Source organism: Argiope bruennichi, chromosome 8, assembly GCF_947563725.1.
Source record: "Argiope bruennichi chromosome 8, qqArgBrue1.1, whole genome shotgun sequence".
Taxonomy (NCBI): domain Eukaryota; kingdom Metazoa; phylum Arthropoda; class Arachnida; order Araneae; family Araneidae; genus Argiope; species Argiope bruennichi.
This window is the reverse complement of record NC_079158.1, coordinates 35,580,933-35,595,503: the sequence shown is the minus strand read 5'-3', so window position 1 is coordinate 35,595,503 and position 14,571 is coordinate 35,580,933. Positions and strand designations below refer to the sequence as shown.

Sequence of the window (14,571 nt, the reverse complement as noted above, 5' to 3'; positions counted from 1 at the left end):
AGCTTTCAAATTTGACCTTAAGTTGAGTCTTCTTTGCTGTAATATAACTAATTATAGCACAATGAAATTTTATTTATTTCTTACATGTTCAAATTCGAAGTATGAAAAACTACTTAACAAAGGAAAATTTATGATCTTTTTATCATACAATGAAAATATTGATATTATAAAAGAATTTTCAGACAATTTTCTGTCAATAAACACTTTATTTTTTAATTATATTGAATTAATAATATATATTTTGCTCAAATGAAGAATAAATTGTAAATTATTTAATCGAAGTTTCAATCATTGAATACTTATAAATGATGTATTTAAATTCTGAAAATTACTCAACAATTAAACATAAGACTTTTTTATGCCTATCTCTATTAATAATAATGATGAAAGTGTGTATGTTGGCATTATACAAGCCAGACCAATTGGGTTAGAGCTACCAAACTTTGCAAAAATATACTTTGAAGGATAGGAATATTTAGCTAGAAGCGTTTTTTGAAATTTTAATTAATTAAAAATTAAACTGAATTAGTTTAAACTGAAGTTTTCCGCAATAACTTAAAATATTATGGCTGAAAAATGAATTTTACACCATTTTAAAATTTAAAAAATTATCTTTTTAATTATACTAATTTAATAGTAGCATAAATTTTACTTGGATTTTGACTATTTTCAAAAATTATTTTTCCCTAATTTTCAGCAATTAGATTGAAATTTTAGTTAATTAAAAATTAAGCTACATTTTGTGCTTTTTTCACGATAATTTGACCGAAAATATTATTACACAAAAATGAATTTTACATCATTTTAAAATTTAAAAAATTATCTTTTTAATTATACTAATTTAATAGTAGCATAAATTTTACTTGGATTTTGACTATTTTTAAAAATTATTTTTCCCTAATTTTCAGCAATTAGATTGAAATTTTAGTTAATTAAAAATTAAGCTACATTTTGTGCTTTTTTCACGATAATTTGACCGAAAATATTATTACACAAAAATGAATTTTACATCATTTTAAAATTTAAAAAATTATCTTTTTAATTATACTAATTTAATAGTAGCATAAATTTTACTTGGATTTTGACTATTTTTAAAAATTATTTTTCCCTAATTTTCAGCAATTAGATTGAAATTTTAGTTAATTAAAAATTAAGCTACATTTTGTGCTTTTTTCACGATAATTTGACAGAAAATATTATTACACAAAAATGAATTTTACATCATTTTAAAATTTAAAAAATTATCTTTTTAATTATACTAATTTAATAGTAGCATAAATTTTACTTGGATTTTGACTATTTTTAAAAATTATTTTTCCCTAATTTTCAGCAATTAGATTGAAATTTTAGTTAATTAAAAATTAAGCTACATTTTGTGCTTTTTTCACGATAATTTGACCGAAAATATTATTACACAAAAATGAATTTTACATCATTTTAGAATTTAAAAATTGCCTTTTAAATGATATCAATTCAATAATCTTACAAATTTTTTCTGAATTTTGGTAATTGTTCAAAAATATTTTTTCCCTATTTCCAATAATATATTAGGTTGTTGCCCTGAAATTCAAACCTTTTTTTTTTTCATCAAATATTTAACCGAGCTATTTTCTTTCATTGTTAAAAGCCAAAGAAGAAGGATTCTGTTTTGTATATCTTTAATTTGCAAGATTAATAGAAAATAAAGTTAAATTACCGAGAAATTTAGAAAGTAAAGGAACCGGATATTTACATTTTTAATAATACTATGATATTACAGGACTATCTACATTAGAAAAATTCATGTACACAACAAATAAAACTTAAGCAAGACAGATAAAATTACATGGCGCTGATATCAAAGAATTTAGCAGAATCATGAACGTGTAATTATATCTAAACGATTTATCCGAAATCAAATATAACCAATATTCGCAGCGAATTAGCTGAGGGGACTAGTATGCAATAATAAATTATACAATCTACATTTCTGAATCATGCTGTTGTTCTATTGATAGTAAATGAATAAAAAAGTTACTTTTTACCAAATAGTCCTTATCGTGTTATAAATAAAATAATCCGTGTCTTTACGGCTGTTTTTGCAAAAATTTAGAAATCATTTCGTAAGAAACGAGAAGGCGTGTTTTCTTCTCAAATTTTCTTCAGTATCTGATATAAGGATCTTGTGGTCCAAGATAGATTTAATGAACTTCATATTTTTAATTTAATATGTTAATTATTTATCTTAGGTTAATTTTTTACTTTAGTAATTTTTTGAGAATATACTTGTTTTTATTTATTTATTATGAATCATAATAGTGCAGCTTCCAAGTGTATATAGAACATTATTTAAACAGTTGCTCAGTTTTATAAATTTTCAGTTAAAACAGCATGGCGTTGATACATTGCATTTGTACTTGATTACAAATAGCCATGTTAATATTTTTCTAACACGTATAATTTATATTTTTCACAAATCATATTTATTTGATAATTAGGCTTATAACGCGTTTTTAAATGACCTATTAGCCATCTCCCCTTAGTTCAGCGACCCTCGGTAGCAGTCTAATTTTATTAGTCAGAAATTCACTACGGGATTTTTTATATACTTACTTTTTTTGTATTTAGTTTCTTAGAATAGTAAATAGCATTTCATAAGTGTTTCTACCTTATATCTCTGATCCTCTGGGATAATATTTAATCCAATGATATCTTGATATGTGGGATAATACCTTAATACATATCTAAAATTACGGTGTCAAAACTGCTTATCTAATTTTTTTAAAAATCTGATTTGTTATATATTTGAATTATCATGTACACATACGCATTCTAGTAATAAAATAACATGGCAAATTTTATCCCTCTACTATATTACGCTCGAGTTCATATGACCATATAACTGTAACAAACAGACTGACTGTAAATTGTTGGATTCTCTGCAAAATTTAATAAGCTGTCTTCACACTAACACATATATAAATTTTAAGGTGAAGATCTTGTATTAAATTTTATTCATCTAGATCTTGCCGTTTTTTTTTGAAGTAATATGTTCTCAAACATGCAAAAAATAACTAATAAGTTAGTTTTTTTTAAAGTTGAAATAACTCAAAATCTAACAAGTGGATATCATTCAAATTTCTTAATCTAATTTTTTGACGACAGCATTACTTCCTTTTTTTATAATTCGAATATTAGAAAATAAAAAGTATCAATTAACCTACACCGATCGACCTACCTTTGAAATCATAAGGTCATTAACAATCGGAAGAAGGAAATAAGTTTCTCCCAAAATAGCCTGCCTTTTCCGGATCCATCCAATAAAGAAAAATGATAAAACTGCTTTCAGCTATTATACCGCTGGAATCAACTAAATGACAGTTTTAGTTCAAGGTTATATCCTCAATTCTTCCGAACTCTAAAATCCAATATCATGTAAACTTATCTTTTTTATCCTTACATTTTTGCTTAGAAAAACATAAATTCCATCAAGATTTGACAAAATATTATTACAGTTTAAACGTTAGGCAAGGTTCAGGTGAAGATGTATATGATTTACAATAGGTGGCAGCTGAATGTTCGAAATAAGAATGTCGACGTACTTTGAAGGTTTTTATAATGCAATTAAATGAAGTCCTTTTGCGCAATGACAGTGAAAGCTTGATGTTTACAAGGTAGAAGACATATGATTTTGTGAGAGCTCAAACTTACATGGTTTAAATTCAGTCTTAGGCATATGATAAGGAGCGTTTGGTGTTTAGGTAAGGAATATTTGATATAATTTTATTGTATCAGTTGATCCAGACTGGAATTCAGTAAAATTACATTCAGTATAGTTTCTTAAATATGTTAGTAACGAAAAAATTTATAATAGTTTAAGTTTTTATTGATAGGTTTGTAGTAAATGTTTAATCTTTCGGTTTCGATGAGAATAAAATTATTTTTTCGTAAAAAATATATTTAATAAAAATATTCTTAAAACAAACTTTTGATGTCCTGGAGCATAAAAGTTTTTCATTTTAATTAATTCTTATTTTTTCGCTTTAATTCTTATTATAAATATGAATAAAAATGAAGACGATTTTGTAACCAAAACAGTGTAAACAAAAATGGAGATGATTATTCATCCAAAATAATAGAAATAAAAATGAGATGTTTCTTTCAACAAAACAGCAGGAATAAAAATGGGGATTTTTTTTCCAAAAGGCATTAGGAATATAATATAGATAATTCCTTAACCAAAACAGCAAGAATAAAAATGGAGATTTTTAACCACAACAGAAAAATTTAACCACAACAGAAGGAATAAAAATGGATTTCTTCATATTGTCTCGTATTCGGAACAATGTGCAGAAACACGATTATTTTTATTTACAGCAGTATCAAATGTTTCTGTATAAATTAATTATAATAAAAATTAAAAAAAATTTGAAAATACTGTAAATCCTTCTAAAATTATAAATTAATGTTTCTGTTAATATTTTATACTTGTATTAAAATACTCAATAAACGACATTTTAATAATTTTATTAATAGCCGTTTTCTATTTAAAATGCTACTTATAAAAAAGATGAAAATGCATTCTTGTTATGTTCCTTACCTGTAACTATAGTATATGATTTTTATTTATAAAAGTGTATAATCACAATATTAGATAATAATTAATGTAAATAAAATTTTAACTTATGGTTCTATAGTGAAACAAAAGTCTTAAAGTGTAAGAAAAAAAAATTAATCTTGAGATGCGGAAGTTTATGAATACATCCTTGATATTTATAACTGTATCCGTTGTTTTACTGGTCTATGTTTACTTTGTTTGTTTTTATAACCCCTAAATGACCCTTTTATAGATTTTTATGATATTTGGCAAATAGTTAATGTGAATTTTTTGTTTCAACTTACTGGTTGTAACTCCAAAGTTATTTTTAAAACTATCTGTGAATTCTTTCGTATTGAAAAGCAAGTATATTGGATTATTAAAGTATTCAAAATTGGGTTCAATGAATTGATAGCTGGATTAATTATTTAATTAAGAATTTATTAAAATAAATTAAATTTATACTTACTATTTACTTCAATAGAAATGAGGGTATCAAAGAAACAAGCAAATAAGAAATAATAAAAGCTCAGTAACATTTGTTTCGTTCATAAAAGTAAAATATCAGATTATATATATACGAGTTTAATCAATTTAGATATTATTCTTGGATTTTTAATATAAGATGAAGGAGTAATAAATGGCAACTTTTTACAATTCTATTAAAAATTTTATTAAACTTTTGTAACTTCCATACTATTTAAAAGAAATGATTAGATTTACACTTCATGTAATAATACACATAACGTTTAATTTCTTTATTAATTGAAACTTTCAAATAAGTTTGGAACACAATAAATACGACAGAATTAATCGGAGTTTTGAAAAATGAGATCGCTTTGATTATGCAATAGTGTGAAGAAATGAACCTTATATTTAATATGAATCGTATATATATATATATGCTATTATGCTCCTGATTTTAAATTTTGTTTTCATTTTTAATTTTAAGTACCATGCGATTAACACTCGAAAAAAGGCGCACTCGGAGGGACTTAATAATTGTAATGTTTTAAATGGTTAAAAATTTAGCAGGATTTACCCAAATTTACTTGAGAGAAATATCAAAACATGTTCATCAAATGAAATTTTGTTGATTTTTGTATAACTATATAGTATTTTGAACTAACGGTCAATATTTTAAAATATTCTGACAGATGATAAGAGATTATCAGTGCAATGAATTCCATCAGTAACTGTACGTTGGATATCTCTTTTTATGCTAATATCACGCCTTTCATTCCTTGAACATTTCTATTCATAGATTATCTCCCGTGACTTATGATAAATTGATTTTATTGATTTGTTCTATTAAGGGTAATGCGTGCGTACACTATCAATAGTTGAATATTATCATTTTTATCAAAATATCACCTCATCTGCTGTAAGCAAGCGGTTAAGAAGATAAGATAGCAGCATATTTCCCCCATGCTTTTTTGTTTTTAACCAGTGTTGTTTTATCTGATAATGCGTGATATCCAAACAAAAATAATCCACACAAAAATATAAATAAATTTTTAAAGCTTCATTTCATTGCTTATTGACGTTTCCAAATGCAATTTTTAATTACGTAGTAGGAATTAAAAGCATATCACCTTAAATTCCCTACTATTTAAAATGAAAACATTTTTATGTAAAGAAAAAAGGTTTTGTATTGTCAGAAAAATGGTATTTCGAACAAAAAAAATTACTGATTGAAGATTTATAGCATATTTTGAAAGGGTTATGATTAAGTTCTCGTAACCGTACCTCACGCTACATGAAAAAGATAAATCTCTGCTCTTAGTAAATTAATCGATCACTTTTGAGAATTTTTATCTGAATTTTCAAAACATTTTTATACAAAATATTTTTTTCAGTGTTACTTGAAAAAAATAAAAGCTCGAAAAAAAAAATTTAAAGGCTAGCTATATTAAATTGTAAGATTCAAGTTTCAAACCCGATTCCACTGAAGATTCATCGTATAGAAAAACCTGGGACATGTTAAATCGGTTGTCGCAGGACAAATATTCTGCGGCGCGAAAATTTGAAGCGGGAATTGCCAACTCAGGTATAGTTATTGTACATCTGACCATGCTTGCAAATTAGGATATCATACTCTAAATAATCTTCATATCATTTCCAAATGAGGCATCAATATATTTAAATTAAACAAATATAGAAATCTAAGGCTTGACATGTCTTATCAAATGTTTTGATCGGGTTTGGTCGTTAAAATTTTAAAGACGGTATTGGACTGTGAAAAAAAAATATGAAGATATTCCCTATTTGATATTTTATTAATTGTTGTTTACATATCTACTGTCTACTGTTACTTTATTGAAGTTTAAAAAATAAATATATATTGACAATATTTTGCTTCAATAAAGCTTCAATTTTCCAACTGGAACCACGTTGAGAAATTTCTGTGCAGACATCTTCACCCCAAATTTGTCATCAATGTTTGAATTCGGAAGTCTTACGAAGAAATAGCCGCGATTTAGAGATTCCGAGATATAATAAAATCTAATTTTTAGCGACTTTTTATGGATTTTATAGTTTTGAAGCAAAAAGCAAACAGCAATTCTCCTAAGTTGTTCAGACTCGGATTATTTTTGTAGCCTTGAACTCTTATGTTTTTACTTCTGCATGGAGAAAAAAACATACTTCGATTTTCTCTTCTTATAAATAAAAGATGCAGTTAGACAATTTGCGCTGGTACGTTTGTCATGTGGTTTTTGACACTGCGGGAATTAACTTTCTTTCAGATGACGATAGATATCATTTACTACTTAACATTCTTGGTAATGTATCCTTTTTTAAAAATCTATTTGCTGTGTCTATAACATTTTATGTTATAAAAATAGGTATATTTGAATCCATGAGACTTTTCTATAATAATAAGAAATTTAAATTTATGCCATTTTCTTCACGTCTAAAAGTGGTTAGGAACAGCTCCTGCATACTCAAGTATTATTGCTTGACTTAATAGGATATTGCGTTTGACGCTGTCATCTATCCAGAGAAAGTCGCTTTCTTTTTCCTCAATCAGATTTTTTCAAAACGAAGTTCATTTTCGTAGCCGAAGTTTTGTGTTCGTGACTGCTTCTATGTGTTTTTTTATTTTTTAAAATTTGTATATTTATGAAGTTGACAAATTTTATACTGTCTCCTTACTAACTTAACATTCATATACCATTTTATGTAATGAATGTTAAGTTAGCTTCCATTTTAATTTCCAAATGTATTTTAATTCCCAAGGAAATAATGTTTCTTGCAATTTCCGATTGACATTTTTTGCAATTTTTCCTTTGCAATCACTATTTTACGATTAAACCTAAAATTGGATAACTGTCATTTTTATTACTCTCAAATAAAATGCTATGTTTCTACCTCAGGTCTTAATATTAATCTTAGTCAATAAATACTTCAAATATATTGCGAGGCGATATAGAAATTTCGTAGCATCAAATGAAAGAAATTTTAATATTCTTAGTAAGTGATTTGAAAAAATAGTATCATGGTAATAAAAATATATTCGATTAAATGGTTTGAAAACTGTCTTAGAATAAGTTATTAGAAAAGTTAGAGTTAAAGCAGATGTTATACTGAAACAACATTTTATTTAATAGTAATAAAATTCCTAAGCATGCCATTTAAAGTCTTGAATAGGAATGCTTTATTAAAGCCTTGCTTTGCTCTATGACGCAATATCCTTTTATCACCTGCAAAAGATTCAAAAATTGAATCGGTGCAGGAAACTTGACATGTGTCATGTGAATATCGTTTGAATACATTTCACTAAAAATTGTTTTTAAATAAAGCTTTAAAAGTTCAGCATATGCTTTGTCTCATGTAAAACTAAAGACATTTCTTTTTTTATCATCATCAGTAGAAATTTGATCAATGATTTTTCTTTGAAAACTTTTGTATACATACTGGTATGTCAGCTGTAATTAAGTAAAATAGAAAAAAAAAATTAACTTAAAAAAATTTTTTTTATCTAAAATATGATGGATATTTTTTTGCTTAGAATAATTTTAATTTGTGGGGAAAATAAACATAATCTGTGCCTTTAATATTTGAAGAGATAAATATTATTGTAGTTGTTCTAATAATAGAAATTAAACTATTTTCTTTGCCACGTGTTGGTGCACCGCGTGGATTTTATTTAGTTTTATATGATTTGTCAAGAACATTCATCTTATTGAAAAATGAATGCATGCAAAAGATGGATGAGAGGAGAAACCGTGTTTTGAAGCAATTGTTGTTATATAACTGGTGTCATATTTTGTATGCTGAACAGGCTTTTGTATAGGAGGAGGATGCTACAAGTCGTGTTTATGTTTAAATGAAATCCTTGAAATATTCTATTTGTTACTTCATTTTCTTTGAATTTTGCTTTGAGAAATTGTTCTGGATTTTTTTTTTGTTTAACCTTGTCATTGAAATTAAAGTGAAATAAATCAAAATAAAACATTACGTGATATAACGCACGTGTATATCAAATATTATGTATCTAAATTCCATTATAGATAGTTATTATTCTGAATTTATTTACTAATAATTAATTCAGAATAAGACTATAATAAATTTGACTACATTAAATAATTTAGATATAATTAATCTCACCTTTTTAAAATTCATTTAAAAAAATCTGAAACTTTTACAGATTAAAATTAGATTGCAAAAGTATCCAATCTGTTGAAACAAAAAGAAAAAACGATTTTCTAAAAATTGTGGGGATGGTTTTTGAATCTTTTGGGCTTTTGTGACGATTCGAGAAATAAATCCTTTGCTTAAATCATGCAATTTTTGCTGTAAGAATACGAATTTAATATTTTTATCACTCCCTGACGATTTATACCTTGTCAAATCATTCGAGAGTTGAACAATTTTGTCTTTAATGCAATTTTGTCCTGTTAAAATGACCATTACTTTTTTTCCGATACGATTATGTTTGGCGATTTAACCCTTTCAAGGACTGTGAAGTATGCTTTCCACCAAAATTTTCAATCTTTGTAAGAAGTTATGTAGGTTGGCATAAGTTCTGACAAACTTTTCAAAAACTTAGATGTTTCATTCCTTATCTCACACAAAATGGCGTGTCTTGATTTGTTACTTAATTATTAATTAACGCAATCAATTAATCGAATGAAATTTACTTAATAAGCTAAATGAATCACTTTTCTTATGCCAATCTCAATCCTAAATTTTCTTTTTAATATACTATGACTAAAAAAAAAAATGGCCTTTTAAAGGGTTAAATTATAAGATATAACGGTCTATCTGGAGCATTGAAAACTTTTTATTAATTGACATCTCAATTAAAGGTTGTCCTCCTTACAATATGATTTGAATATAAGATTTCCTTTAAAAAATAAAGGATCTACACTGCACCTTTTTAACGCAAATTTAGTTCTTGCTAAATGCTGTTTGAAGTAAAGAAAAAAAAGCAGTTTGAAGCAAAAAGAAACAAATAAAACATAGATTATTTCTACGATTTTTTTGTTGTTTCCAATGACAGTCATAACAAAGTAAATGAATGCCTAGAACCAAATAACATAATTTCCATTCGATTAAATAAATGTGCTTTTTCCTAAAGACATTTATTTTCCTTAAGTTGTCATATTTAAAGAGATAAAGATTTAAAATTATGAACAAGTTTTAACAGTATATGTAACTGTATTTAGAAATCAATATTAATTTATTTAGAAATTCTTATTGTAATGCGCAGAAGAGTAATAGAAACTGAAAAAGAGCATTCGTTGAAAGTATGATTCTGATTTATCGGATGAATATTTTAGGATTAAAACTTTACGTTGTTCATTTTTACGTTTACTTTAGTGGTGAAGTGATTAATTATTGTTAATATTCACTTAAGTTTAACTCAAAAAGACAAATTGGGGATTTAAAAGGACTTGAATTTAATTTAAAGGGATTTATTTTAAATTTAAGGGACCAAATTAAAGGGACTAGAATTTAATTTTAAAACTATTACTTACTTTGAAATTAATACAATTTAAAGATATGCTCAAAAATTTCAAAATTTAAAACCAAAACTAAAACGTTTTCTGATAAACTGCGAGTAAATGGCACTCGAGTCATGATCAACGCTGCTTCACAGACACTGCAGGCCTTTACATTAAACAAAAGCAAATAAGCTGCACAAATAAAACGAATACCTCTTATCATCCGTCAACACATTCGGTGTCATTTCAAAGACTATGTAAATCGAGTAAAATATACCTGCTAAGCCTCAGGAAAAGGTTGCCGAAATTAAACAGAATAAAGTTTTATCAAATGTGAAATGTAAACATTGGCTGATTAGCATACCAATAGTTTTAAGCTCTTTCCACTTCTAATTTGCATACTCGACAAGATTAGAAAAGTGTTTGTTTTCTTAAGACAGAGATAGATCATTGAACTTTTAAATCTTAGCGCAATGAAAAATCGTAATGGAATATAATGAATTTTTCCCACTTTAATCTGAAGGCATTAGTTCAAATGATACCCTCTACATTGCTACTTTAACCACAATGTATAGCTTAAGTTAAAATTATTTTGTAAATTTATTGTTTAGAAATTTAATAAAACTAGTAGATTATTGACTTTAATGTTTTTTGTATTTTTTTTATTCAAAAAAGTGCAATTTTTTACTTGATATAATTTTTTTTGTCCATCATATATATATATATATATATGATGCTACATTACATTTGTGTGTATAAACTAACATTGTTCTTTGAACATCATTAGAAAATTCACATAATTATTCATAAAAAAGGAATTATAAAATTGTAAATATTTAAGAGTACTGCAGTGGTATGCTTCTAACTCAGAATTGTTTTGCTGTTCTAATGTTTTTATTTGCATATTAACGGTTTGTCTAATTTTGACATCAATTATAGGTTTGCTGTCTCTATCAATAAAATCTAAAATACTGCTCAAATATGCGACCTAAAATGTGCATACTTTTTTTATCCAAAAAAACAAATATAAACTTCTGTACAAATCCATAAAAGGAATATAAACTTTGGTTTTATGTTTGACTAACTTTAAAAAGAATGTTTAGTTTCTCTACACTTGTTATTCGAATTTCTGATGAAAATTATTTTAAATTGCAAGTAGGACATTTTTTTATAGTATGCGATAATTATCTTAATATATGGAAATTATTTTTAGCCTAGTCAGATGACAATGGCAGTCCTATTCTTCAAATTTCTCTGCAACGCGGAGAAGATGGATATTTTGTGGAATCCAAACTTTAACTTGGGATATCCCGTTCCTTATGTCAAGCCTCATAATGCACAGTTCATAAAAGCTTAATAGTTAACTAGCATTCATAATTTAAAGGAATAATATGAAATATAGACTGGCTCTCCTTCAAGTATATCGACCTTTTCATTTTCAAAGGCAAACACGAAAAAATAATATTTAGAATTTATTTTTGCTTTAGAATGCTTAGCCTTCAAAAGAAAATTATTTTTTCTCGGCGATATTTTTTTGGCCTTTGCATTTCAACTATTCAAATGATTAAAGAATGAATGGTACAAGGAAGCTCATTCTGACTTCTTTAGCTCTCTTTTAACTAATAACATGCACGACCTTTTTGTTTATGCTTATTTCCAGTATAAACAAACTCACTAATAAAGTACATCAAGTTCACATGATTCATCTAAACAGCCTTTTACATCTCCAATCTTGAAGTTTTTGCATTGGCTAGTCATTGTGAAACAAGAGAGAAACATCTCATGGCATTGACATTGTTTTTACCAGGAAGTTATTTTGTTCGTATTTCACTTCCTATCTCCAATACGTGACTTGCCTATTTACAATAAATAATAACAAAATTTTCATTTTGTTTCTCACAATTAAAAACCTAGCTCCAATTACTTATTTATATTTACTATAGGAAAGGAAGTTAGGATACAGGCAGAGACTTCAAGGCATGTCAAAGTTCAGCCGGTAAGAACCTTCAACTTGTGACTTTGATCCTCTTGTTGAGTTGTTTGGTGGCGAAAAACCCGCTCCAGAAAGAAGTTCGAGCAAGGCAACCATGCTGTCGAAAGTGAAGTGCGATCAGACGAAAAGTCGAAGTGGACTGCGAAGGAAGCTCAAGTTTCTCTCCAAGATGACCCGCTCGGCACCGGTCTCCCCTTACGAGAGGATGGGCTGTGATGAGAAGATGGTGAAGCCGTACAGTACAGAGGACATCAGGGAGAAGGAGAACATCGGTTCTAAGGGAAACAAAGAAGTTAAAGAGAAGAAGACCAAGAAAAGGGTAAGAAACTTCATTATTTTGGAAACTGAGGTCTAATTAATCACAAGGACATACCTTTTGTTTATATCGTTTGCATTTTTACTTGAAATAATCGACCGTTGTTATTGGCCTTCGTATAAATCAATTATAAAGAGAAGTCGTAGCCTTTGAAGATGAGAATGTTAATGGTGAAAAAAGCAAGCAAACCAAAATTATTTCATGATTCCAACTTGATTCTTTTTTGGAATGTATTTTGAATTATTGATATTGAAACCTTAATAACCGTTTGCAATTTTAATTAGTTGATTAGCAATTAATTAGTAACAAAGAAAATAATATGAGTAAAAAAATACTGCAATTGTTATAAATAATTGATTTCGAAGAGTAAAGAAAATAATTATTTGAATATTATAGCCTAGTTCGATTGTAATAAATATTCCCCAAATTTTCATCATTGTGATTTCTTTAGCATCCATCCAACAGTTTTTCAGTTTTTCTTCATAGTATAGTTTATTCGAAACTTTTTAACTGCTTTGAAATGATTTTAGATATTTATAAATAAGGAATAGATGGGCTATTACTTTAATTTATTTCATCATTATAAAATTATTATAGAGTGAATAATATTATTCAGTTTCAGTTTTAAATAAAATAATAATTAAAAATAATTAATGAGGAAAAATGAAAATTAAAAGCTGAAAATTCTTCTTTATATGGTTTTGCCGGTCAATTTTACATATTTGTTACAGACAACATTGAAATTTCTGCACCAAATATGAATTTAAAATTGAACATAAGAAAAATGATTTTATGAATTTATTTTTAATAATTATAATAATTATCATCATTAATTTAATTATAATAATTACACTAATTAATTTTAATAATTATACTAAATTTATTGATTTGAATAATAATTTTATATTTTGAAAAAAATATTTTTTAATTATTGCTAATTTTATCAGTATCAATTTAATAACAATCTGAATTAAATAGTGCAATTTGTTTAATTTGGATTATCATTAGAAATGACTTTAAAATTTTTATATAATTTTTTAAAGGAGAAATTTTTTGAAATTTGAATGAAATATTGAAATTTGAATGAAGCTTTTACCTTCAAATATGAATTAAAAAGTACGTTTTAGATAAAATGCTGATATTGTTTGTAATACATAATTTTCAATTTTATGATTATTACGAAGAACGAAATTAAACACTGCAGTATGCTTCAACTTTTCATGTCTGTATTCACAGAGAATTTTCATTTTACAATTTTACAATGACTTTCCTTCTTAATTATTCTTTCTCATATTTATTTATAATTTTTACATGAATATTCGATTTTGCAATTCTTTTATCAATATTATATTGACTTGAAGGACAATGAAACCGTATCATCAATCATTTGAGGCATTAGAGCTGCTAATAGAGTATACCATTAAGATAATTGGATAATTATTTAAACAAATTTGTGTCTATTTTCCTACTGATAAAGAAAAAAAAATTAAGTATTTGAAATTTATTTAATAGCCCTTGTTAGAGGAATATTTTCGTAATCCATTGAGATAATTCTTCCAGATATCTATGATTTATAACCAGATGAACTGTATAAACCGAGCATAGAATTCAATTCAGAATCTGGTTTTAAATTTTATTACCAAAGGGAAACAGTTGCAAAATAAACAACATGTTGTTTTAAAATTTTGAATTTTAATGTTTATTATGGTAGTATTCACTTATGAGTAGCTACATT

General features: G+C 26.3%; 1 protein-coding gene across 4 annotated transcripts in view; it reads left to right on the top strand.

Moving 5' to 3' along the window:
* LOC129981331 (uncharacterized) overlaps positions 1–14,571 on the top strand; it is a 73,153-nt gene that overhangs the window by 45,939 nt on the left and 12,643 nt on the right. For 3 of the 4 annotated variants that reach the window (XM_056092121.1, XM_056092123.1, XM_056092120.1), the window contains exon 2: positions 12,471–12,839. In XM_056092121.1, the coding sequence (XP_055948096.1) occupies positions 12,615–12,839 (225 nt within the window). In that variant the 5' untranslated portion in view covers positions 12,471–12,614. Of the gene's footprint in view, positions 1–3,608; positions 3,741–12,470; positions 12,840–14,571 lie in introns of those variants that run through there. The other variant, XM_056092122.1, reaches the window with a different exon arrangement.